The sequence below is a fragment of the Xiphias gladius genome, chromosome 23, assembly GCF_016859285.1.
Source record: "Xiphias gladius isolate SHS-SW01 ecotype Sanya breed wild chromosome 23, ASM1685928v1, whole genome shotgun sequence".
NCBI lineage: Eukaryota > Metazoa > Chordata > Actinopteri > Istiophoriformes > Xiphiidae > Xiphias > Xiphias gladius.
Genome location: NC_053422.1, coordinates 10,000,665 through 10,027,383, shown reverse-complemented (window position 1 = coordinate 10,027,383; position 26,719 = coordinate 10,000,665). Strand labels below are relative to the sequence as shown.

The window sequence follows — 26,719 nt, the reverse complement described above, 5'->3', positions numbered from 1 at the left end:
AATTACAACTCCAACTTGTTACAAAAAAGAATTAGACACTGATGTGAATTTTATATTCTTTATACATTTTCTAGAGAGAAAACAATTGTTGTATTCTACTTTACCTTATTCAATTCTGTTGTACAATATGTGTCCAAGAGGAGTAATTCACCAAGTATGAAAGTAAAACATCATGAGAAAATTCATACTCATTTGTGTTCTATCCTAGCTCTGGGTTATATAAGAACTGGTGTTGAGAAAGCTTTAATGGCTAATTTGTCCTCTGACGTTATCTGCTAGTCACAGATGAAAAGATTCACCTCCTGCTGTGTTAATTTCAGCAAAAAAAAAGAGGAATTTTCATCTTCACTGCTACACATGGAGTATTTTTTTTGTTACACGCACTATAATTCACAAAAGAGGAAAATAGGTTGCGAGTACATGCTGATAATATTTCATTGCAATTTGTGCAGCTGCGTGATACAACATGTAGACCCCGGCAAGGATAGGTATCCAATTTTGTTGTCTTCCAGTTCATCTCAAAACATGAGAGACCTAAGATGGACAGGTAATTACTCTCCACAGGCAGAAATGAAAAGTAGGGCCTTAAGTGATTCTTTTCTTCTAAATATGAGTCCATCATAATAAAGTGAGGGTACCTGACAATTGCCAGAATGAGTCAATTTAGCACTTCTTTAGTATTTAAAAGGTAAGCTGAAGCGTATCTACCATTACTTGGCCTGTTCTTTTACACAAGGAAAGCTTGGTCATCTTATAACCAACATATTAATTAAGAGAACAGTGCCCCCACAAGGTTCTTTTAGTAGCTGTTCTAAAGCTTTTGATCAGATCACATGATTTTCATCAGCACATGTAGTTTGCACAGCTGACATGGAACTGTAGACGTTCAAATATAATTGTTTTCTCTTTTATTCTTTTTATTCGATCTGTGAATGGACCCCAATAATGGCTCCCATAAACTTTATTTGACTTTAAAGCCAATGTCATGATTTTACCAGGTCTTAATTTGGGCAAATTGATCCAAAATGATCAAAGTTGAACAAACACCTGTATAAAACATTTAATTAAGAACTTAATATTATAACCGCCATGAAGGATTTCTTGCAGGACTGTTGTATTAGACCTAAAGTGCATATTTACATCTTGAACTATGTCATACAACTGTTGTCTTTCATTATGTGATTTCTTTTTTTGGGGAGTCTATGATATGTTTCCCTTCTGATATTTTATTAATTGTTTGTTCATATGATACAATTTTCAAGGTTTTTGGTTTCTGATTATTTAAGATTTCGTAATGTCAGACATTGAAAAGTTTGTCTTTATAAAAGGTGGTGGACTGTGCAAACACCATTGGACAAAACATTGGATATAACTCCCTGAAAAAATCTGATATGTTGTAGTTTAGAAATATATAAAAATGTTGTCAATAAACCAAACCAAAAATAGCTAAACCAACAATTGAGATTAATTTAATTTGTAAATGGGAGACTGAAGATGCTCTCCAACAGCGTTTAGAAGCAAACTTAGTGCATGACATTCTAGGCACATTTTCCAAAAAAAAAAAAAAAAAAAAAATCCAATACTTTCTATTATCTTTCTTTGAATAAATGGTCTGAAAGTTTTAATAACCTTGGGTTTGTTCCAAGGGGTATCTGTGCACTGTTTGAATCCTTGTAAACAACCCTCCAATTCCAAGTAAAGCCAATTCCAACTGCGAATAAGCTTTCCAATAACAAGAGTAAATCTAAAAATATTAATTTTTAGTAGCTCTTCATAAAAGTCTAACAGCAGCTCCAGAGAGCTGTACTTTTCTGCCTGTTCTCAGATAGTGCCGGGTTTCATGAATAAATGAGAGCTGAGTTTTTACATTGTGCATGGAAACTCAATGGGTTAACCTCAGGTACTCTGTTCTTGAAAACAACCTGGTGCATAACAGAAAGCATAGAAAATGAAACTTATTGTTGGACAGAAGAATGGAAAGACGTTTCTATATGCTTCTGAGTGTGTGCATTTATATAATAAGTACTACCTTCTGCATGCCTTGCAGAGCCTGCTGCAGGAAGCTGAGCTGCTGTGAGTGAGTGTTGTCCTCCTCGCTCCTGATTGGTTGGTTCTTGCCCTGTTCCTGTTTGAGCAGCTCCACCTCGTTCCTGTAGGCGTCCAGCTGGCAGCGCAGCGAGTCGTTCTCCTCCTTTAAGGCTTCTGCTTGGGATACACCTAGAGATTTATACATAAAGTACAGAGAACTGCATATAATGTGGTCTTTTTTATCTATAACCATGTCATTTCAGTTGTCCCCCTGATAGATTTCTGCTGATAAAAATATCTCGGCCTGCTCCTATGGGACAGAGTATTACAGGACAAGATCTTGTATCTATCAATTAACCTAGTACCAGGCCGTGTCCCGTTAAAGACTACAGAAAATGCTTTTGAGAAAACTGAATACACAATCTGGATCTTAAATCAATTATTTCAGCAACTACGGCACTGTGTTTTGTTAACACATTCAACAATGTGAACGACGCGCTCTGAATTTGATGCCACTCTGATCATGACTCTGACCTCTTCTACAAACCAACAGTGGTTGGCAGTTAGAGAGCGGTCCACCGTGCCGTTCTCTGACACAAAGTTGAAATTAATAAAACTGGTGGTCATAATATAAACCTATATGACTGTTACATCATCTGGAAGAGTCCCGTCTTTCTGTGGTAAGTAACACGGAGAATATCTCTTAAAGAAAAATCTGAAATTTGAAAGTCAATGCTCTACATCGGCAAATTTGCTATTGCCTCTATCTAACACAAAATTATCCAAAGCCTAATGGGTACAGTGTTGTCATGCTATCAGGAAATTGTCATTTGGATATTCTCTCCACATCAGATAATCAAAAACCTACAGTATGTTAACACAGACTACTGAGAATGTGATGATCCCAGAGAATTTTATCCAAGAGCTCTTCACTGCACATTTGACTTGACCTATTGAGCAAAGAGAGGAGACAGTGGGAGTTATTATTATATGAGACCTGCTCAGCTCCAGAGATGTCCAGTATTATCAGCTCGGCTCTCACCCAGTGGACCTTGAGGGAAAGTGCAATACACTGACTGGACTGGGGAGATAAGCCCCATCCTGTGTGAGTGTGAGTGTGTGTGAGTGTGTGTGCGTGTGTGCGCGCGTGTGTGTGCACGTGTGTGTGTGCGCGCGTGCACGCATGTGCATGAAAGCGTGTCTGGTTTGGTTTTGTGTGGGTGTTCATGAGTGCTGCCTGCAGTCTATCATGAGGGACCATTGGCAGTGTTAATGAACTCCTGCTGGGTGTGTGTGTGTGTGCGTGTGTGTGTGTGTGTGTGCGCGTGTGTGTTTGTGTGTGTCCATGCCGTTGTTGTGTGTACTTTTTCTCCCAGCAAAATGAAGGTTTGAGGTGAGAAGAGTATTGATCTGAGAGCCTCATCAACTTGGTGTGAGGAGATGTCAACCGCTTGGCCAGATTCTGAGCAATTTCCCTTGTGTTACATAACAGGCAGCACTATCGACCTGCAGATATCCATGGGTGTGCATGTACACACACACCTTCAGGCATACAGTCACGCGCACGAGCAGTTCTTTTGCTTTATATTCTGTACATGAGTCAGACGCAGAGCATTCACTTTTTAAGAGGCTGCAGTCATAACACAGGTGTTTTCAGCAGGGCTGGTTGACGCGTAAACATGCCCCTTTGCTTGAAGGTTAGTGAATAAAGGGCGTGTAGAAGTCAGCCTGTTAACACAAATACCAAGAAGTGTCACATTAACACCTGTCACCTCAGCCAATGCTGCAGCATCGAGTGAAATGACGGATCTTTGTCAGCAATGCTAATGTCTGATAGCTAAATAGTGAGGCGGCAAGAGAGGAGGGGGCTGAGCTCACAACTGCATTTACATACATTTACATGCTGATTAGAGAAGCTCTCATATTAGCAAATGGCAGAGATCAGAATGATTAAAAGGCAAGAAGAAAAAGTGCGTGAAAAGAGCATACCAACATGCAGTGAGGCACAAATCACAAGATGAGAGACGACATTACATGTGGTGGTGATGGTTGTAGCAAGCTGCCCTGGTGGCTACTCTAGATTTATGGTCTATTGTAACGGGGTTCAGAGATTAGCAGCACCGTTCGTTTTCGTTGCTTCAGCAAACGCAAAGAGAGCCCTCCGAGAGAAAAACACAAGATTATGGCACTTCAGCGGTATCCCAAACGGAAATTAGATGTCAGCTGGCAGGCGTGGACAGCATCTCTCTCAGACACACACACATACACACACACACACACACAAACATACACACACACACACACACACACACACACACACACACACACGCAGTCTGAGTTGTTGGGTCCACTCACAAGGGTGGACTTGGGTGGATGTCATTTAGCAGCTATGTTCAACATCAACCCAGTAAAGTGTGTGTGATGACAGCATCTAGATGTACTTTGAATGTGTTTTTTTATTCATGTGGAGCTGTCAGATAGTTGTCAGATGCTTGAGGGTTGATTACTGTCATTTCAGTCAAACGCAGCTGTCTCCTTCAGTTATTTAGAAGTCTGTGTTCATCCTCTGGAGATCTTGATCAGTGTATGGCCTGTCATCTTGACAGAAGTTCTGAACTGTGAATGCATGCAGTATGTATACCTGAGTCCTCAGAGTCCTTGCTGTCGGGGGCATCTTCCATGTCATCATCAGACATCTCCATCTCCTCCTCTCGCCTGATGCCCATCAGCTGCTCGTTGTGCATGTTTCTAATCTCCTAAAAAAAAAAAAAAAAAAGGAAAAGAGGGGCAGGTCAGAACTGCAAAAAACTCATGGGTGACACACATTTTAGCAGGTGCCAGTAGGAGTATGAATATTAGTGATGCACCTCTTTGATTTCACTGTGAATTTTAAGCATTAAGCTGTAAGGAACACTTAAAACAGATCAGTAAAGAACAAAGATGGGTAGATGAATAAAGATGAAAAGGATGGTCTCAGAACTGGGGATCAATTCCTCTGACACACCAGCAGGGCATAGTCAGTCCACACAGCTTTGTATTTCAGTGTTCTTGTTACTTGGGGAAACGGCACATTAATGTGGCTAAGTACAGTATATGACACTGACAACCACACCTCCTGTCAAACATTTCAACGCACCATAACTTAGAAATGACTGATTCACGAGTACAAAGGATGACATGTGGGCACATCAAGTCTACTGCTGGTTTTTTATGCCCATGTTTTATTGTAATCGGGTGCATGTCTGGAAACACCAGCAATGGGTGTAAAATACCAACCTTCTCTGTTTCATTTCAGCCTCCCAGTCAGACTCACTAATGACCACATCTGTCTGGAGACAAGTAACCAGAAGCAGGTTTCTAAATGGTTTAAAAATTAAGGTCAACCCACTGAATTGGACTGGCTGTAAATGAAACCGAACCTTCCAGGCATGCCTCAAGAGAAATGCAAAACAAACAAACAAAATCCTTGTGATAAGTTTACACACATTACGCAAAACCATGGGCATAATGTCTATTAGAAGCTGTGCTTGCATGGATTTTTAAATACCATTCAGCTTTCATTCCCCTGTTGTGAGTAGATGTTTGAGCTACAACGGTACACAGTGTCTCCTTTACCAGCAAAAGATCTAATGCTAATGGAGCAGGAGAGTAGAGAGCACAGCCAACTATGCTGTGCTGTGAAGAGACACACATTGATACTTCTTTCAGTGGGTCGAAGGTCACAAAAAACATGTCCACACAATGTAAGTAGACCACCAACACTGAGATCGGGATCAGACATGAATGTAAACATGGGTGGATTATGGAAGTGGGAAAAATGTGGAGAAAACAACAACAACGACGACAACAACAACAAAAAAAACACTGGAGTGATAAATTGAGATAAATTGATTTTTGTGTGTTTTATTAGTCTCTAATCTTTTAAAAATAGTTCTCAGGTATTTATGACCTCATGCCTTGACATGTCGATGCCTAAGATTTGGCTTTCCATTATCCCATCATTTGACAACACTTTTATATATAGTGTCGAACCTTTATCACAGCTAACATAGCTTATGCAATAAGATTCTGTAGACTCCAGAGAAAGCGAAACAGGACTGGTAAAGAGTCAATATCATCTTTTCAGGATGCATGTCTCTCCTGCAACTTCAAATTTGCTTATTCAAAGTATTTAGATTTAAAGTGGTTTATGCTATGAGGGTAATTCCCTTGTTTAAATGATTAAATAGGAAATTTGTACTTTAATATACTGGTTTTGCACAAAAAGTAACACTTAACTGACCTTTAGTAACCTATCACAGCCTTGCTTAAGTCTACTGCCCCCCATGATTTATGCATGTTACACACAACTTTATAAACAAGGATATCTGGTCATCACGTCAGATTTAAAATGTTAAAGATCACAAGTTGAACAGATAAAATGTTCGTACTCAACAATTTAAACAAGTACACACTGAAACACACATGTATATATGTAGAAACAAAACCAGTGGATAGAGTGAAATGAATGAAATATTCACAACAAGCTGAAAAATACTCCTAAAAAGCTAAAAGGAGCAAAAAGATGCCCAAGAGTAAATAAACTTACAACCATCTGTCAGCTGACATTATCAGCCTGAGCCCATGGCAGAGGTCAAACAGGTACTCTATACACAGAAGCACATGCAGACACACAACCATCTGGTGTGTGTGGAGCAAAGAGTGTACGTGGTGTGCGCACGCGCAGACACACGCAAACACACAGACACACACACACCAACTGCTCATACACAAGCACACACACCACGTAAAAACACTGATAGAGGGAGGCAGCTGTTATTCGAATCTCCCTGGGAGCTGCAGCTACTCAGCACTGTGGCTTGTTCATCCATATATCACCTCCAGGCCAGAGAATCATACTGAATATACAATATGACTGAGAGTGAAACAGGCTGCCTATTTGATGATAAACCACCTCTGAGCAACTGTACTTATTTACCTATGTTCTTTTCACTGGCCAGTGGCTGCCAGTCCTATACACTACAGCCCCTAAGGCATGTCTATATGATGAATGTGAAATTCGTAGATCTGGGAATATTTTAATGGATCAGTATTGGTTAAAATAATGCTGATGAACGCCGGGCTCTACAGTGCAACACCCTGCGGCGTAAGCCAGTGACAATTAGCGTGTGTGAACGTGAAATATATTTTGGGAGCAGTGGTGAGTGGCTCTCAGTTCAGATGCTGAGCTTGGAAAAATGCACAGTTTCACTAAGCTCTGACACTAATAGTAATTGGCAAAGCTGTGTAGAAAACATTCAGTTAGTAGCCTCTCAGTTTTAGCCGGTGCTGAGCATTGCTTTCATCCTATCAGCTGTCACTTATTAATGTTAAATCTGTGAGTAACTTATATTAGGTCTAAATTAAACCTGGCTTTTGCTAAAAAAAAAAAAAAAAAAGGCTGCCTACTGCTATTGGAAAACAATGCTGAGCAAATGAGAGAAGTAAGAGTGAATCACACAGTGAAATTGTAGGCCATAAACAACTGCAAAACTAAAACAACGAGCTGAACGCCCCTGAGCACTGTAGAGCGGAGGGGAACGGTCAGGTGATAATCATCTTTGGGTTCATCGCAATGAATGACCCCTTTCAAATACTAGTAGTCATTTATTATTCTTTATTTTAATTACTTTTAGGAGGAATACATTTTTTACCAGTTGAGTGTGACCTCACCTATCACACACAGACTATTCAGTGGTCTGATTCTGGGCTAACTCTCCAAAGTGCATAAACGTACTTAAACCCGAACAGACAATTGCAGAGAAATAAAGACCCAGTTCGGGGCACTGCTGAACCAAGAGCTTGGATCCAAATAACTTACATATGTCTGGCTCGCTTCTCACTCTGAGAAAAACACGCAAACACACACACACACATAATCTATGTGGTTTCACTTTGAACGGCAAAGTCTATTCTCACAGGTATTGTAGAGTGTAATCCAGCCAGAAAATAAAAAAATACAAAGAATGTTTGAACCATGACGTCATTTAAAGGATTTTTTCATAACAATGTTTTCTGAATGAGGACATATTCAGCAGTGGAGTGTCCATCCACAGTGGTTTCTTCTCTTGCATCTATGGTCATGCTGTACTCCTTGGTGTATGCACTGTCTATACAGAAACTCTACAAAGGAAGTCTGGGAAAGAATGGACAGATCGCTGGGGCCCGATGAAAAAGCTCTGCCATCCCCGTAATAGATTTTTAATACTTCCTGCCAAAGTGTATGTATAGAAGACAGCCATTGTCCGATGAATAGATCCCTGAGAGACCCTTAAGGTCCAAGCCAGGGAAGACAGCAATACAAAATTGGTCTGATGTCACACAACCAGGCATGTACTCAAGTATTTGCATATAAACATGCATCCTTCAGCTTTCTACTTACTAATCAAGTGTGTGTTCAGAGACCTCCACACAATCTATTACAAGCATGTTAAATTCTAACAAACAGTTGCTGTTACAGAATGGTTAAATTTCAGATTATTTGACTATTTTCATGATTCTGCTGCATATCTGAACATTAGAGAAACAAATTTTCTTTGCAACCTACCTTTTAAAGAGAAGTTTTTGTACAAGTTGATTGGCTCTTCTGCTGTGTGAGATCCTGTTATTATTATGCGTGTGCATGTCTGAATTAGACTCAAAAGTACACCCTATATTGTTGTTTTTCATATTGAGGTTCAAAGCAACTTACCAATCAGATATGATCATATGAGGTCCATTAGACCCCGGACTGCAACACACTCCAGACCCTCTTTTTAAGATCTATACGGAGGCAACTGGACTTGTTTGAAAGGCTTCTTCAGTTTATGACTAACAAAGCCTTTACGATGGGAGCTGAAACGTCCGCAAGAACCTCAAACAAGTCAAGTTGCCTTCGTATAGCACAATACCATGACCTAGATGACTGACAATCTTCACAGAAACTCCAGGCCCTCCATTACATACAACCTATCATCATGCTAATTAATTCTCCATTTGGCGGAGAGAAGAAATGGGAAATGGTGACCAGATAGTGGGTGACAAAAATGTTGTTATATTTGAAAATGAATACGCGTTTATGTCTCAAGATGTTCCCCTTAATTATCCACTTTAAAAAAAACAAAAAAAAAACTTCGAATTTGCTTTTGCAGGGGGAGAAGGCTTGTACAGATTTACCTGTGACACCTGGACACCCTTTGAGATGGAAAACTCACCCAGCATCTTGTATCCCTTCACGAGGGAGGGCAGTGGTGGAGGAGGGGAGGAGGAGGAAGGGGTTTGGATCTGGGAGTGTCTGGATCTTACACTGGCTGGAGTGAGCAGGCACCTGTTCTGTATTCTGACTTCATTCAAAGTACTTACTGTAACAAGGAGTCTGCGCTTTTCACTTCTGATTTCCCCTATTTTTTCTTGTATTGTTTCACTCTGATTTTCATAATGTAGCCCTAATATGAGCATTCTAACTATTACTATTATAACTATTAATAGAAAAATAAAGAACTTTACAATAAGACAGGTGTAAAAAAAATAGAATAAAGTCTAATTTTCCATAAATCATGTGAACGACAGAATTAAATCAAAGTTTACCAACCTCTGCTTGTTTGTGCCACATGTCCAGGTTCTTGCGCTGAGCTTTGGAGAAATGGTCCCATGCCTTTTGTTTGGAAGCAGCTTGGAATACAGACACAATCTGTTCAACTGTGGCAGGATGCAGGGAAGGACCAGAGACCATCCAGAGACAGAGAGAGAGAGAAAGACAGGGCAGGTGGGAAGGAGCAGAGGAGTGAGAAAGTGGAGTCAGCTATGGATGTAAAGAATGTGTGTGTGTGTGTGTGTGTGTGTTTGTGTGTTTTTATATGTGTTTATATATGTGCGTGCAAGTGTCAGATCTACTTACCAACTGATGCCAGTGCATCATCTTTTGGATAGTTGGTTAGATAGTTCCCACTCACAAAACTTAACATCAATAATTCATACATTCTTCCAACATTCTTAAATGCTATATGATACACTAGTTCATACAGAATAATGCGGTTTAACAGTAGCTCTGCCACTACTGACTTGATTTTGATTAGCCAGGCTAGTGGTGTGGCTCCACAGTAGGCATGGCAATGCTGGTCTGTCCACCATATTGGTTCAGACTTCAGACTGGTACAGATATCCTTGGTGCCCTGAGGATGAATCCTAATAACTATGATGATCCTCTGACTTATACTGTAGTGCCGTCATAATGTTGACCATTTTTGGTTTTGAGAGTCTTGACAACTACTAGAATAGATTGCCCTGAAATTTGGTACACATAATCATGTCCCTATAAGGATGAATTGTCATAACTTTGTTGAGCCCAAGATCAGCAAAGTTGATCAAGATCAAGTTTAATTTGTCCAATACTTTGTTGTACAACCAAATATCTGCAAAACTATTGACATTCTCATACTATATGGCTTTAGCTGTATTTAGTGTAGCAAGTATTGGCATGCTAGCATGCTAAACATATAGCGTGAAAGTGATAAATATTATACCTGCTAAACATCAGCATGTTGAATAAAACCTGCTGTGTCTAGGTACAGGCTCACAGAGCTGTTAGTATGGCTGTAGAGTTTATCTTGTTAAACATCTGTTAAACAAGGGAAATTTTGCTAAGCAGTTGGCTGCTGTCAAAAATAACCTATTTCAAGTTTACCGCTTTGACAACTTGACCACTGTGCTGCTCCACTACAGCAGTGGGCCGTGACAGAACCTTGCCCAGGGAACACCTTGTTGAAGTAGCACAGTATTCCTGATTTACTTTCCCTATGCAGATTTCTCTCTTCTTTTAAAAATGAATTACAGTAAGCTTCAAGCCTTGAAAGTTAAAGCTCCAGTACAGCAAGAGAATGACAGGGGAGTGTGAGCTTTTTTTTTCTTGTCTAAGTGTCTTATTAGGATCAGCTCTTTAAGTCTGAGGTCTCCACTGGTCCTACATGTGATATTTATCATGACAGCTGCTCCGGGTCTACATATTTTGCCTATCTTAGCTGCAGTGTATCAACGCATTAATTCCCCTCTCAATTATCTATATGTTGTCATGTGTGTGGTCACGGAGGACTGTATGGGTGGTCTGTATATCCTAGTGGTCCTAATGTACACGGGGGGAGTCAATAAGACCACCAGCTAAGTGTCTGTGTGTGTTGGCTGAGCAGTGAGAGAGAGAACACTACCGGGATCAATAGCATTTTCACTGCACCCTGTAATTTGATAGAGCACATCGATGGTGAAGGCGGAGAAGAGAGGAATGGTACAGACACACTTTCAGGGCTGTCAGCTTATATGCAAGTATATTATATGCATGTGGTATGTTAAAATATTTTTGTATTCTACTTCTTTTCAATATGGTAGCAAGTAGTTCAAATAGAAAGTCCTCAGAGAGGTCTATGGATTAACCTGAGTAAAAGGGACACTGTTGAACAACTTTTGAGGTTTTGATAGAAGATGAAGATTGATACACCAATATCTCAAAACCTGGGCACATAAAATGAAAACTTGATTGGACACCACTAAGGATTAAGTAAGAAAATGTCTTCTGTGACTTGGGTGAACTTACCCTTTAAGGTGACATATTCCATCGGACAGACAACTAGAAGACCAGACAGGCTGAATTTATTTTGTTTAGGCGGAGAGTTGTTCCCAGGTGAAATTTGTAAAACCTCCTCACAGGAGGCCATTCTCTATGTTATCATTAATATGACCAGCAATGCACCAAGAGGAAGGCAAAGTGAATATGAATGTGTTTGTACAGGCTGAAATGATGAAGGATGGCTAATTCAAGACAGGATGGCTAATAAAACAACTATGCCTCTCTCTCTGTGGCTTATACAAAAAAAAAAAAAAAAAAACACACACTCACATACACCCTCTATGTCTTCTACATGTAATATTTTCTTAATAAACAATAAACAAAACAAAAAACAGATGTGATTTTAAGTTTGTGTTCAAGAATGTTTACAGTGAATTCAGAAAGTATTCAGACCCCTTCATATTTTTCATTTTTTTTAATGTTGCAGCCTTATTCTAAAATCGTTAAAATTCATTTTTTCCCCTCACAGAGTCGTCCCTTAGCCACTCCTATGTTGTCTCGTCTGTGTGCTTAGGGTCACTGTCATTTTGGAAGGTGAACCTTTTTTCCCAGTCTGATCTCCTGAGCGCTCTGGACCAGGCTTTTTATTAAGGATATCTTTGTACTTTGCTCTGTTCACAGCTTTCCCTCAATGCTGATATTCTCCCTGTCCCTGCCACTGAAAAACACCCCCAACAGCATGATGCTGCCACCACCATGCTTCACTGCTGGGATGGTATTGGGCAGGTGATCAGCGGTGCCTGGTTTCCTCCACACATGAGGATAAGAATTGAGGCTAAACAGTTAAATCTTGGTTTCATCAGACCACAGAAGCTTGTTTCTCACAGTGTGAGAGTCTTTTAGGTGCTTTTTTACAAACTCCATTGGGCTTTCATGTGTGTTTCACTGAAGTGAGGCTTCCGTTTGGCAACTCTTCCATAAACCCCAGATTGGTCGAGTCTTGCAGTGATGGCTGTCCCTCTGGAAGTTTCTCTCATCTCTGCACAGGATCTCTGGGGCTCAGCCAGAGATCCATTGTTCATAGCAAAGAGTCTGAATAGTTATTTCATTTCAGTTTTCTCTTTTAAATAAATTTGCAAACCTTTCTAAAATTCTGTTTTTGCTTTGTCACTATAGGGTATTAAGTGTAGAATGATGAGGTAAAAAAATGAATTTAAACGATTTTAGCATAAGGCTGCAACATAACAAAATATGAAAAAAGTAAAGGGGTCTGAATACTTTCTGTATGCACTGTACATTCTATTAACATGCAAGTTGTGTAAACCATGAATAAGAGCAGTTTAATTTGCCTTTGGCCTTTTATCCATTTTAAACTAGCTAAGCATGCATTTACTGTGATGTTTGGCCTCTGCTGTGTTCATGCAATGAATGTGTTGGGACTACTTACTAATTTAATCTGACGGCAAACTGAATAATATTCACCTCCAGTCTTCTCTTCATCCATGAATGTTAACAACAATACCAGTATTTTTATTCCTCTGATTTTTAAGATATTTTGTGTCTTGGAAGCGATGAAAAAGGAGCAGGACGCCACTGAATCCCTAGTGGCTTAGTGATATCAAGGATACCAACATTAGGAAACAAATTAAACTTACCTTCGAGTCATCATCACCACACAAGATGGCTTCTATGAGGCTATTGATCTAAAAAACCTTTATCCACAGTGTGTATTGGTATTTACAATACTATACACCCATGCTCTGTGCATCTTGTGGGAGTTAATGGGCATCTGTGAAGAATATTATACTTACTTTTTTGGAGGATTTTAATACACCAGGCACAGTTTTGCCTTTGCCAAGCTGTACAATGCACTGTAACCTATAATATGTTAATGTGGTGTGCATTATCCCGAAATAGGGAAAATTACACTGAACCAGAAACTTAGCCAAGCCACTCATTATTAGTCTCCTCGTGCACATATGTGCAAGACAAGGAGTATGCTAGTGGCAAACTTTAAATTAGTTACTCTCCCAGTGTGATCCTGAACTAATCTTTGATCTCATTTAAAGAATATTTACAGTATCTATAGGATATATTGCATTATACATCCAAGTCTATAGTGTGTGTGATCGAGGACGCAAGACTCACACTGAGCCAGTATGCCGGCCAGAGCGGTCTTGAACTTGTCTTTGGCCTCTTCCATCTCCTTCTCGTGCTGACTCTTCTCGCCCATCAGCCGGCGGATGTGGCTGTTGGAAGACTGGATCATGGAGTAGAAGTTGTTGGCGTTCCTGCGGTTGACCTCACCTCGTTCCAGCCAGGTCAGGAGCACACGCACTGCTTCGGGAAACTTGCCATCGTCTGGCCAAGAGGGGAGCAGATAGAGAAAGGCAAGAGTCAGACTTGATAGAGGAAAATAAAAGGAATCTTTCCACTACAGCCCCAGGACACATAAGGTGTTGCAAGCAACTGGTGCATGGCTGAAAACAATTACAAAACCTTATAAAAGTGAGCATTTCAGTCATATTCCATGATGATGTAAATTATTCCTTGCTTTCTGGTAGATAACAGTTGTTTCATATAATGAACAGCAAAATACACATAACTTTAAATAAATATAATAGCATGTAACATTTTCTTGTCTGATTGAGAGGAAAGTGGAAATAGTAAAGTTAGGGTTAATGTGAACAAAGGGACACCAAAACAATGTAAACTAAAACTGAAGAGGACTAGGGAACAAAGAGACAGCTGTGAAGCTGGATGAAAAGGAAAAATGAGAACTATAAATATATATATAAAAAAAAACATTATGGACTTTAAAGACACCTGAGGGACATTAAGAAAGAAGTAAAAAAGAGGGGATGAAACCTATTTAGAGGTGGTCTGGGTAAAAAGTTCCTCTGTGAGCTTCTTCTCATCAAAAGGAGGAACTGGGTTTGGAGTCCAGGAATATAAATGGCACTGAAAAAAGTTAAAGCCCTTGTTCCCTCTGGGTGGAAGATTCAGGAAACAAGACTAGGTCAAAACGTAGTACATGGCTGGACTGTGTATGGGCCATGTGCAAAATGTGCAGTATTTTAATACAGACAAATTCCCAATGAAGCTGTTCTCATTTACATGTTTTTCTGTTTCTGTTGTCAGACAACGGAACAAGTATGAAATAGTGACTGAAATACAGCCCATAAAGACCACATGTTAACCAGCAGTCACTTCCAAGCCATTTCCAAGCTGCTGCTCTGCACTGCTTAAATCCTGATTTTATAACCGTGACGTCGTCTGACAAAATCACCGTACGCATGTTAAAGACAACAGCTGTGCTGTGATTTCGGCTACATTTACTTGTAAAATGATCACGCAGAGAAAAAGTGCTGACAGCCCATTCATGTCTACATCAGCTGCCGTGCGGTCAGTTGAATCACATACATAGAGAGGTGTGACTGTGAAGGGAAAGCCCGACCACGCGCTCGCGGGGCAATACTGGCGACTCTCTTCTACGGAAAAGTAGCTAAGGTTTTTCCAAAAAGTCGGTAGATTTGTCGCTAGGTGCTTTTGTGAAAAAAAAGTCGCTAAAGGGCTGTTTAAAGTTGGTAAATGTAGCGACAAAGGCACTACTCATTTTGAAAGAGCAATTGCCAATAGGGAAACCCAAACAGTCAGCTGGCGGACCAATGGTGTAATGTCATCACTCAGTCATGCGGCAATCGGCTGACCAATAGTGTAACTTCATCCCTCAGTCAGTGACAGACCGTCGCGTGTTCAGGGATGGTCCCGCCATTGCGGTCCAGCCAATAAGTAAACCTGAATCGACAGCAAATAGCCAGGATATGTGTTTCACAACAGCAGCCCACAGTGATCAGAAACAGAAACTTGGCTAAAACGACACTGTGTTAGAGATCTTTACACCAGGGCCAGGGAAGGAAAAGCTGAAAAAGACACACGCAGATGGTAGAGAGGCAGAAAGTCACAGCCATTTTGTTATCGGGCAACTGTGACTGAGACCTGGAAGTGTCATTGCTCATTAGTGACACAAGTTTATTCAGCCAGAAACTCAACAGAATGCTGAGAAGAGATGGGAAGTAGAGCAGAGGAGAGAAAATGAACACGATGAGCAGAGAGGAACAGAGGACAGAGAAGAGAGTAGAGCAGAAAGGACAAGATAAGAAAGAGGCGAATGTGCTGAGCGGAGAGCAAACTGATATACTGTGTTACAATATTTTACACCGTTTGTATAATGTCTTTTGAAAGACATTTCCCTGAATTTGTTACAACATCACAGAACTGCTTTGTCAGTTTTACCAGCTGTAGGACTGTTCCTGTAATGTCAGTGGGTGCCCACTGCAAGCACAAATACACATCCACATGCAAGCATACATACACATACACATGGGGAGGCACAGACACACACACACACACACACACAACTGATCCTCTCCCCCTATCCCCTACCTTGCTAGTCTGGGGTTTGCATGAATTGCAATAGTGCCACCAGTGGTTCAATTTTCACTCGAGTTTGCTCATTAACAATGTGACACTTGGAATTCGAGCTGTATTTGTAAACGCCCTTAGGATGGTTAAACAAAATACTTTACTTCCATGTGTCAAGGTTTTACTTCATTTCCTTCTTGTTTGTGCTAATATATCATGCATACAGTATACTGTACGTTTTATGCTTTGCCATGTCCACCAACCTTTGATCTTGTCTCCCAGCTGGCTGCACTCGTGCTCAGAGTAGTGGACGATGGGAGGAGGAGAGGGCGGCCGGAGGCGATCTTCCTCCATCTTGCGCCGGTGCCTCTCCTCTCTGGCCAACATTCGCTGGCGACACTCCCACTCATAGAGGTCGTCTCTGGCCTGGGCAAAGTCCACGTGAAGACGACCAGTGTCTTTTTTGTCTGTGCTGGAGCCCAAACGGATACGATAACCTGGGCAGACAAAGTGTCAAAATTTAAAAACTAAAAACAAAAAGGAGATGGGGAGAAGTGGAAAAGGAAATATGTAAATTTAATGGGAAGAAGAAAATGGCACAGCAGGGAATTTAACAAATTAAAGTGAGTTAATCTGTCTGCTCAGGGAGTTTAATGTCATTTTCACAGTGTGCTTTGCATACTGCAGGTGTGTAAATGCCCCTAATTTTTTTTACTAAATTTTTCTTTTTAGCCACGTTAGCAGCATGGCCCTAGGGGTGGCATCAGTTTGTCGGTCCACCACTTTGGTCAAGACTGAAATATCTTAATTATTAAATGGATTGCCTTAAAATTTTGCATAGACATTCATGGTCCCCAAATGATAAAGCCTATAGACTTTGGTGATCCCCTGACTTTTCCTCTAGTGCCATCATCAGGTCAAAATTTGATGTCATCAATACTTTGATTCATGACCAAATACCTGCAGAACTAATGACAGTCCCATCAGCTTCAGCTGTACTTGTACTTGTTACCTGTTATTAAATATTTGACAGCAGAGAGCAACAAGAAACAAAGGAAGAGAGGGACGAGGCTGACATGTGACAAAGATCCCTAGTCAAGTTACGTAGCTTCCAACTTGGACCACTGTAGCAGTGCAATGCCTGAATGCTTCTAAGTTGGACAGCCGTCAACCTTATGCTTCCCATTCACATTGAACGGTCACTCTATTGTTAAACTATGCTCATTTCTCAGAGATCTGACAAATATACATGATAATCACTGAAGTCTGACACCTTCGAAACAGCAAAAAAAAAAAAAAAAAAAAGACAAATCAGTTGTATTAGGGAAACCATGCATCTTTTTGTCCCATATATATACATTTTATATATATAATTATATATATACACCCACACACACACACACACACACACACACACACACACACACACACACACACACACACACACACACACACACACACACACACAATTACATACACATAATTACACACTATTCAGCTGCAACATTAAAACTGGTAACTGGTTTTAATGTTGTGGCTGATTAGTGTATAATGTAGCTGTAGGATTTTGTCAATACACGACAGAAACTTAGGGAGGGCACAATCCTCTCTAGCGGCGCTGAAAGACCACATTATCCCTCAATACCCCCTCTTCTCATCACTACTTCCCTCTTATCCCCACTCTCTCCTCCTTGCTCAATTTTCACTAATGGCTGGTTGCAGAGTTGAAGTGAAATCATGCCCATTTTTTGATTTAATTGGTTGAAATGATCAGAGAGTGTTCAGTGTGTGTGTTTGCATACATATGTGAGTGTGTGCTCTTGCTGGACACAGTAATGATGCCCAGTGTGATTCACTGAGAGGCCAAACACTCTCATCACACAAGAAGGGGGGCAGTGGCGGATGAAAAGAAATGAGCACGGGCTTGGAGGTTTCTGCTTCAGTCCGCTCTCTCAGCTTCGGGCTCCCAATATACCACTACTTCAATATTTCACATGAGGGGATCTCAGTGCTGGAGCGTGTGTCAATGCTGGGTACTGTGTTTGCACAGGGTGTTTATGTGTGTGTGTGTGTGTGTGGGGGCGGGGTATTATTTATGGAAAAACTACACAACTCCGTCATCTTGCTAATATATGGACCTCAGCTCCCACATCTCACTGTGAGAATGGAGGCAGACAAAATAACAGGATCTGTCATTCAAACTCATTTGCACATAAACACACACACATGCACGCACATACACATGCACACACACACACACGTAATACACACTTAATAATGCTGGGAATACTACTGAATTGGCTGATGGGTTAAACTGGGTTTTTAAAGTAGGAATATGTGGCCAGCAGTTTACACAGGGAGATTTAAGACATCTGGGCACTAGAAGCTGCTGCAACAATGAAGATAAGGTAGGAAACGATAAGCTTGTATCACATGGTTAGAAGCTTTCTTTTTTTTGCCTTATAGGTCAATTATATCTTCTGCTTTCTGGGCCTCTAACTATTCTTAACCACTGCGGAGTGGAGGGGGGAAGCTGCTGGTTCTGTATTTTTGTCTCCACTCTATAATTCCCTTTTCAAAATTCTCTTGTCATGATCTCTTTGACATCAAAACATGGGAGTATCCTGAATAATTTAATGATCCTTTAGGTTTGTCGTATGGACACTAGTTTTAATTATTTCAGCTTTTCTCCTGAAAAATCATAATTCTTGTGTAGGTTTGGCGTGGCAGACAGCTCTAAATACTCTAATACCCATGAGCCTCTGCTGATGTTGCTGTGGAGAAGAAGGTATGAATCAGATCTGCAGCAGATTCAAAATACTTTGTTGTTTCGGTTGTGACCAAACACGATGCCACTGATGCTGAATTCATCCCAAATTTACCCACAATCCAAAAGTGGTTTGTATTTAAACTACAGACTGTAAAATATTTTGTCTAAACAGCAAAGGCTTTCACTCACAGTTGGCAGTGCACGTAACACAATTTTTGTCTCTGTGACTGGATATTTCTTACCTAAATGTAATTTGGGAATTTTAATGTACACGGGCTTGTACCTACAACTTTATCAAACAATCGTAACTTCTCTGATGGAGTTGCTCTTTTTCGTTTCGATCTTCATGACAATCCAAGCATTTCAGTGAGTCACATAACATTCTCTATGGGAGAAATGAATAGGAGTATTACTTCCAGCGGCCCCCTTTGCAATTTCATTTGTTCTTGCTTGACATTTATCTAAGTGGCATGTTAATTAACACTATACACCGAACTTAATACCATAAGCGCTTACACAATTAGTAAGATGAAGGTTTTAGAGTAATGACAGTTTACCTGACAGGAAGAGAGCCTTGTCCACGGTGAACTCCTCAGCGAATCTGATATGGCAGAAGTTCTTCTTGCTTTTGCGTATGGCGGTGATATCACCGCACTGTCCGAAGACCTCCATGATGAGCTGCTCGGTGGCGTTCTCTGGCAGTCCCCCGACAAACACCGTCTTACACCCTGGAGGGCGCTCCCTTGTGGCTGGAGGGGGAAGGTCTGGGCAGAAGTAGGGGAACAGAGGAGAGATAATGCAATCATGTCTCAACCCATACTAGGTTCAAAGGTTAAGATTGAGCTGGGAAGAAATAACTTGAATGATGAACTGTGTGCATTTTTGCATTTATGTAGTAATACAGCCGAAGTACACAAAATTCAAGAAATGATTCAGCTGCCCAGGAACAAACAAACTCGATTTTGAATATGATTTATGCTTTTTGAGAAGCTGAAGACAACATATCCAAAGGCAAGAATACAGTTATTTGAATACGCTATTGCTGTAAATCATTCTGACAGACCTCTGGAGCAGGTTTGATTTTTTTGTCTTTTGTTTTTACTCAAAAAGAAATATGTATGCCTGTATGTGTAGTCAATAAAAGAATATCTAAATAATAATATCATATTTTCTGAAAAAACAGAGAAAAAAAAAGTACCTGCACACTTGAAGAACCCATTCAAAATTATATTTATTCAGTTCTTACTTTAAATGCCAACAATTTGAATGGCAATGATTCCATCAGGTTCACAAAATAACAAAAACCTAGAATGCACAGAAGTAAAATATATGAGTAAAACATACGAGAATGTAACAAAAATGAAAGCCAATCATACAAACAGAAATGGGCTAAGTCTTATTTTGTACATTTAAAAAAAAAAAATGAAGGAAAGAGGGATACGTGGCACTCCAATAACTCATTGAGACTCATTGCTTTTATTATACAAAAGAAATTACATAATATCCAGAAGCCACGAATGACAAATCAATCCCAAAAAGTCCCTGAGGTCAAACTCCACATTCACACTGAAGAATAAGAGTCAAGTCACACCAACATCTAAACTAGAAACCCATCTATAATGGGATCAAAGACCTTGAAAACAGACCACATTCTGGAGCTTGATGCTACAAAATTCAATTAAGTGATATTTAAAACATAGCATTTATGACCTAAAAAATGATAAAGCTTAATGCATGAATAATAACAACTTGGAGCAATATGCTCAGATCATTTTTGGTTAGATAAATGTTAATATCAAACCATTCCATGCATGAAAATGAAATCCTTTTGGCTACAAAGTGATTGCAAATCCTCTCATGTGGAAGGTCCCCTGCATTGCAGAAATCACTTATTCAACACAGATGAGTGTTGACTGATCTAATCTCCAATAGATCAGGCTTCTCATCCATGATGAATGTGATTAGCAGGGTCTATGAGGAGTGAACGAGCTAATCAGCGGAGCACTGAGGATGATGTATTTCTGGATATCTGCTAGAAAGACCTTAAAATCACTATTACTGATCCTCCCACCCCTGTAGATGTTGACATGCTGAAAAGAACTGGTCGGGTAACTAGAGTGCATCATGAGGGCCTGGTTGATCAGCACCAAGCGGAGTAATTCAGAAATCTTGGGGTCTTATTCAAGTGTGATCAAACGGATTTCAAGACTGAGCATTGGTTGGGTGCCGTAATATAGATTTTGCATCAGATTTGTCTCACTGTCATTAGTAAAATAATGTTCCACGTTTAAAGCCTTGGTTCTCAGCAATAACAAACTGCACGTTATTAATGGTTAGAGTGTTTCTTCAATGTAATAAATGAATGGCAAATTAACTCCATTGACGGTTTATGAGAAAATGGGCCCCTGGTCACAGACATGTAAAAGCCCCCCCCACTCTTCCTACAAAGGAGTAAGACACATAGTGTCTTACACATAGTGTCTTATTCCAGAGTGTGTCTCTTTGTGGTCCTTTTGTGGGCATTTTTTTGTCCCTTCATGGTCATTTTGAATTTGTAGTTTTTTGTGAACTTTTGTGGTCATCCTATGGTAGTTTTCTCTGTGTGTTAATTTTCATCTCTTAGTGGTTGTTTTTCGTGTCTTTGAGGTCATTTGGCTTTCCAGCAAGAACTGTTGACAGTCACTTCATACAGAGGGACCCTAGCCCTGTAATAAACAACACAACGTACTGTAATATGTACTCCACAAAAAGGAAAAAAGGCACATGGATGTCAAGCACTGAAAACATAACAATCGAAAGTCAGAGTTTTCTTCTGCTTAAAAAGATTTTATTAGCTCATAATCCCCCTGCTGTCAGAACTCCTTGTATTCTCATGCAACATTATGGGGAAGGGGATTGAAGAGCTGAAACAAAACTTTCAGTCCTGAGTCTATGCCAGCACTGTCCCTTTTTTTTTTTTCAACTTTCTCTCCCTCTCTTAATCTCGTCTCTCTCTCACACACACACACACACACACACACACACACACACACACACACACACACACACACACACACACACACACACACACACACACACACACACACAAACAAACACACAAACACACAGGCTAATACTATCTCGTCTTTTGTTGAAATGCGACTGTTAAAGCAAAATATTGACTGACGTTTCATTCCTTGATGGATTAAACTAGTTTTGAGTTGAGATGGATAGAAAAGGTGGAGGTGGTGAAAAAAGGCGATAATAGCAACAAAAATCTTTGTTGGCAGATGCAACAAAGCGTTTCAAATTAACTGTCTTTTTTGGCCCAGGTGTTGCTGATGGTGATGATGTGATGATGGGGAGAGCAGAGAGGACAGAGGAAGGAGAACAGGTGCAGTGCAGCAGTAACCTAATGTGTCATGTTGTACCTTAAATAAATTTTGTTTCATTTTGTAATGGAAAATTTCAGTTAGTTTGGCTTCTGTTGGGTAGTTTGCTACTGTGCTACTGAACCCCACCTGTTTAGCACGTAAGGGCATTTTATGCAAATGCACTATGCAGAAGATTCAGATAAACTATTCATGATTTCGAATGATTGGATTTCAAGTAACTGGATTTTTATGCTTATAAAATAAGCACATGAATTTGAGGCAGAGACAGAGAGGGTGAGGATGGAGGGAGCAGCTTTTGCAGATCACTCACATGTGGGTGCCAGACAGAGTTTAAAAAGTAAGATTTTTCCAAATTCTAATTTGTTACGTTTGTCCCTTTGAGTAATTGTGAGACAAAGACATCGAGTCTGTTCATTTTAAATCGCAGAGAAACTGAGGAGAGAGAGGATGAGAGGGTAGATGCAGTAGAAAAAAAGGGCAACTGAATAAACAGAGACAAGATAATGACAGGTTATGAAGAGAAAGTAGAGTGTTTGAAAACTGCATTATATTATGATTCTAATATTTTGTCCAACTTATTTGCATTTATTGAGGATCAAAATATTAGAAAGAACTAGTAAAATAAAGCAATAAAATACAAAAACACAACAAACTACCTCAAAAAAATCACGACAGAATTGAATCTGTTATATTGGACTGAATTATAATGTATAATATTTTCATTTTTTCTGTATGCTTACAACATACTTATTGTAGCTTCTGAATCTTGGGAAAGTAGCACACTGTATTGTGATATCATAAGAATCACTGACTGACCAACAAGCTGGCTGGATGAAACATACCAGCTGATTCTCAGTCCACCCCGTCCCACAGGCCTGCTGTCTGCGTGTCCACCCACTGGTCTGCTACTCTAACATAAGTTATCACTATTCATCACCTGGACTGGATAAACACCTTTTCATAGTGCGAGGGGCTGCTACAGGGATGAGGCTTCAACCGGCTGAGGACTGTTATTCATAAGATAAACTACATTTACACACACTCAAGTAAACGTGTTTAGTACATCACATCACACATGAACAAACAATAAGCATTAAGCTGTACATATGAAGATCTATCACATGGAGAAACAGAACCCTTTGTCAGCACATTCTAACACTTTAGGGACCTCCCATCTTTGTTGATTGGTCAGTTGTTATTGTCTTCGATGACTGATCTATTCTGATTTTTTTTTTAAAGCTATTTAGTTGCTTTTTGGGGTTTTATTTATTTATGGAAGACTATCTTTCTCATTAATGAAAATGACAGGGCAAGCAGCTCTGGCATCACAATAATATTTAGGCTACTTAAAGGATCTTTCTGCAAGACTGCAAAGGAAAAAAATACTGAAAAAAAGAAAGAAAACAGAGTAATCAATTAAAACAATTAACTGAAGAGCTGAAGAATTTCTATAACTTTTAATAGGCGAAGATTTGTTTTAGTTTATCTGGGCACTTTTTTTAGTTTAGAAAGAAAAGAATCGGAAGGACAAAACAAGTTCCACTAGTTGGACATCCTTCTACATTCAGGCATAAATAGATGTGTATATGTGTGCATATGTAACACTAGTGCATACTGCTAGTATCTTCAAAACTCAGAAGAACATGTTTCATCTTTACCTTAAAGGCAATTATAAAATATCTCTCAGACTACCTTCAGAAATTTGAAAGAATGAGAGACAGACAACACAGAGTTTGATGTGCATTTTGACTATCAAAGTGAGTCCACAGGTCCAAATGTTGAGCGTCAAGTCTTTGCAAACAATTCAGAGAAAAAAGAACGGTACTATACCACTTCAGCGATAAATAGGTGAGTGGGAGGAAGCGACAGTAAAGAATGTGAAAGAGGGGTCATGGCTGAATGGGGAGGGTTTGACCCAAGAAAAAGGAGAAGGATACAACAAGAAAAGAGCTTGATGAGGATGTGATATGTGCCGCAAGCCTGAATGCATCCATCATCAATGGTTGTTTTTCTTTATTCCTCACATACTATATAATATAACCCTCCAAACCATCTACGTCACCAGTACATCTCTGGTTCAGAGCAAGAGTTGTCAATACCACGGATCTCAGTTTTATTCTATAATAATATAGCTGAAATGATTAGTCAATTAATCACTTAGTAGAGAGAAAATTAATTGGCAACTATTTTTACAATTGATTCACTGTTTGAGTCATTTCCAAGCAAAAATGCCACAGTTTTGCAACTTCAACTGCCTTAAATGTGAGGATTTTCTGTTTTTTATATTGTGTCAAACTGAATATTTTGGGGTTTTGAACTGTTGATTGGACAAAACAATACATTTGAAAACATCACCTTGGGCTCTAGGAAACTGATGGGAATTTTTGGCCATTTTCTAACACGTTATATACCAAACAATTAATAAGTTAACTGAGAAAATAATCAAATGAATCAATAATGAAAAAAGTTGCAGCCCTAAATAAATAACTCCACACAGAAGAAATTGTCAACATTTTTTACAGCAAGCTGTATGTAGGCTCAGTGCCGAAGTATATTCAAAAGCAAAAATGTCAAACTCAAGCTCAGTGGTTCCAGCATCTCAGTTCTGAAAATGTCCTGGTTTTCTTAACCTTCTATGATATTAAACTGAAGATATTTGGTTGCAGCCCTACACACACTGCAGAGATTTTATAACATTTTCTTCATGTCTTGACAATTTTGTCCTCAAACATCACTCTTTTGCATCCAAAGGCACTTTTGACAGTATGTGGTGTGAAATAATGATATGCCTCTCTATCATCACGTTCTTCTTTATTCCCCCATCAGCTCCATCCTACTTGGAGGTGACACAGCTTTAGTGAGACATGTATGCTACTATACCTGACCAGACCCAGAAAAAGCTGTAGAGTGTATAAAGCCCCCGTAGCCTGAAAATGCCTCAGGATCCTCCCCGAGGAGCTGCAGGGCATGGCTAGAGAAAAGGAGACATGGGATATGTCTGGGAAGATTGGAGATCCAGGTGTGTTATGCTGATGGTGGCTAAGGGGCCGTTCAGATGTAGTGTCTTTTGTGTGCATGAATTCATTATTTTCAGCGGAGACGCGTGTCAAGCGCGCTCACAACTGAAAGCGATGCTATCGTGGTGCGAATTCGATGCGACACGCCTATTTTTTCTGGTGCGTCCACGGCACACAGAGATTGAAAAATCTCAACTTTTTCGATTTCAGCAAGTGCAACCATTCTGCTCCACAGGGCTTTCTTCACCCTTTCTGTCCAAGGACTTCACAACATCTGGTTGAAAGGTCAGCCAAACTGAAGATGGAAGAGCGGCCGACTATAATCGTACAAGATAAGGAACAATGCGTGGAGGTATATCAGCTCAGAACTTGGGGTAACTGGTGAGCATGATGATACTTTTTTTTTTTACATTACTAGTTGTAATGGTTAACGTGCTGGAAATCCATTTATCTTTTTTTTGGACTTTTTTCTTAGTTAAGTTAGATTAGTCAGTGAGGCTTACTACTAATTCGACAGGTGGTTTTGATTGTGGGTTCTGAAAGGCTCAGCATTATTGCAACCTCACAGGCACTTAGGATAAAAGGATGAAAGCGGCATGGCTGGTGTTTTCCGGGCGTTTTTAGACGCTACATCTGAATGGCCCCTAATGTAGCCTCCAGCCACTAGTCTCAAGCAAAGCTGAGCAAGATACACAGGTCTGGTAAGCTTATTTCTGTCTAACTCCACACATCCAGATTTTTTTATTTCCAAACATCAGCCTTGGCCACCGCTGCCCCAAGCGATGTCACATGAAGCAATCAATCAGACTTTGTGCAGCTCCCTCTGTAGTCACAAAATAAAGTAGGTATATCGGTGATGTTTGCCTTAAACCTCATTTGTGAACAAGACCTTGAGATACATGGACCCAAACTGAAGGGGGTGTTCCAGTTCAGATTTGAAGGTGCTGACTCTCACTCCAAAATCTCCACAAATGTCTGCAAACCACTCCAATCATGCTGGAGGGGAGAGTTAAAATTAAGTCAACAGAACTACATTACTGACACCAAGCAGAAATGCAATCCAGTGGTACCCATGGTAGAAACTCTCTACGCCTCTACTCAGCATTGAGATTCTGCCCATGAAAATTAGAATTGATGACAAGCCATAATCATGCCAGACACACCAATCCATACAAGTCTTTGAATTGCCTTCAGACACCCAAGTCTGGACCAATTTGCCTTGAGAGAGGCTACCAGGAGCTGCTGGCCCCAAAAACACAACTCTGAGGGTCACAGATGCACAATCCACCATGTTTAGGTAGCAGTTCTCTGAGGGCTTCTTACAGACTTGACTTTCATAAGCAGAATCAAGCCTAGACAGTTTTCCTCAGATTCAACTTACTTGGCTTAGAGATGAACTGCGTCTTGTGACACTGAAATAGGCGACAGGCAAAGAGATCTTAAGAAGAGATGGGGATCAAAAGAAACGTCCGCAATTATGTGTTCTGCTCATGCATCACTAAGGATTGAATCAGTGTGAGATTTTGGGGTC

General features: G+C 40.0%; 1 protein-coding gene across 5 annotated transcripts in view; it reads right to left on the bottom strand.

Moving 5' to 3' along the window:
• Window positions 1-26,719, bottom strand: part of LOC120785145 (ecto-NOX disulfide-thiol exchanger 2-like) — a 184,935-nt gene that overhangs the window by 13,278 nt on the left and 144,938 nt on the right. For all 5 annotated transcript variants that reach the window (XM_040119561.1, XM_040119562.1, XM_040119560.1 and 2 more), the window contains 6 exons: window positions 19,355-19,561; window positions 16,291-16,524; window positions 13,751-13,963; window positions 9,638-9,744; window positions 4,670-4,784; window positions 2,030-2,217 (listed from right to left, as the gene is read on the bottom strand). In XM_040119561.1, coding sequence (XP_039975495.1) covers window positions 2,030-2,217; window positions 4,670-4,784; window positions 9,638-9,744; window positions 13,751-13,963; window positions 16,291-16,524; window positions 19,355-19,561 — 1,064 coding nt within the window. The remainder of the gene's footprint in view (window positions 1-2,029; window positions 2,218-4,669; window positions 4,785-9,637; window positions 9,745-13,750; window positions 13,964-16,290; window positions 16,525-19,354; window positions 19,562-26,719) is intronic.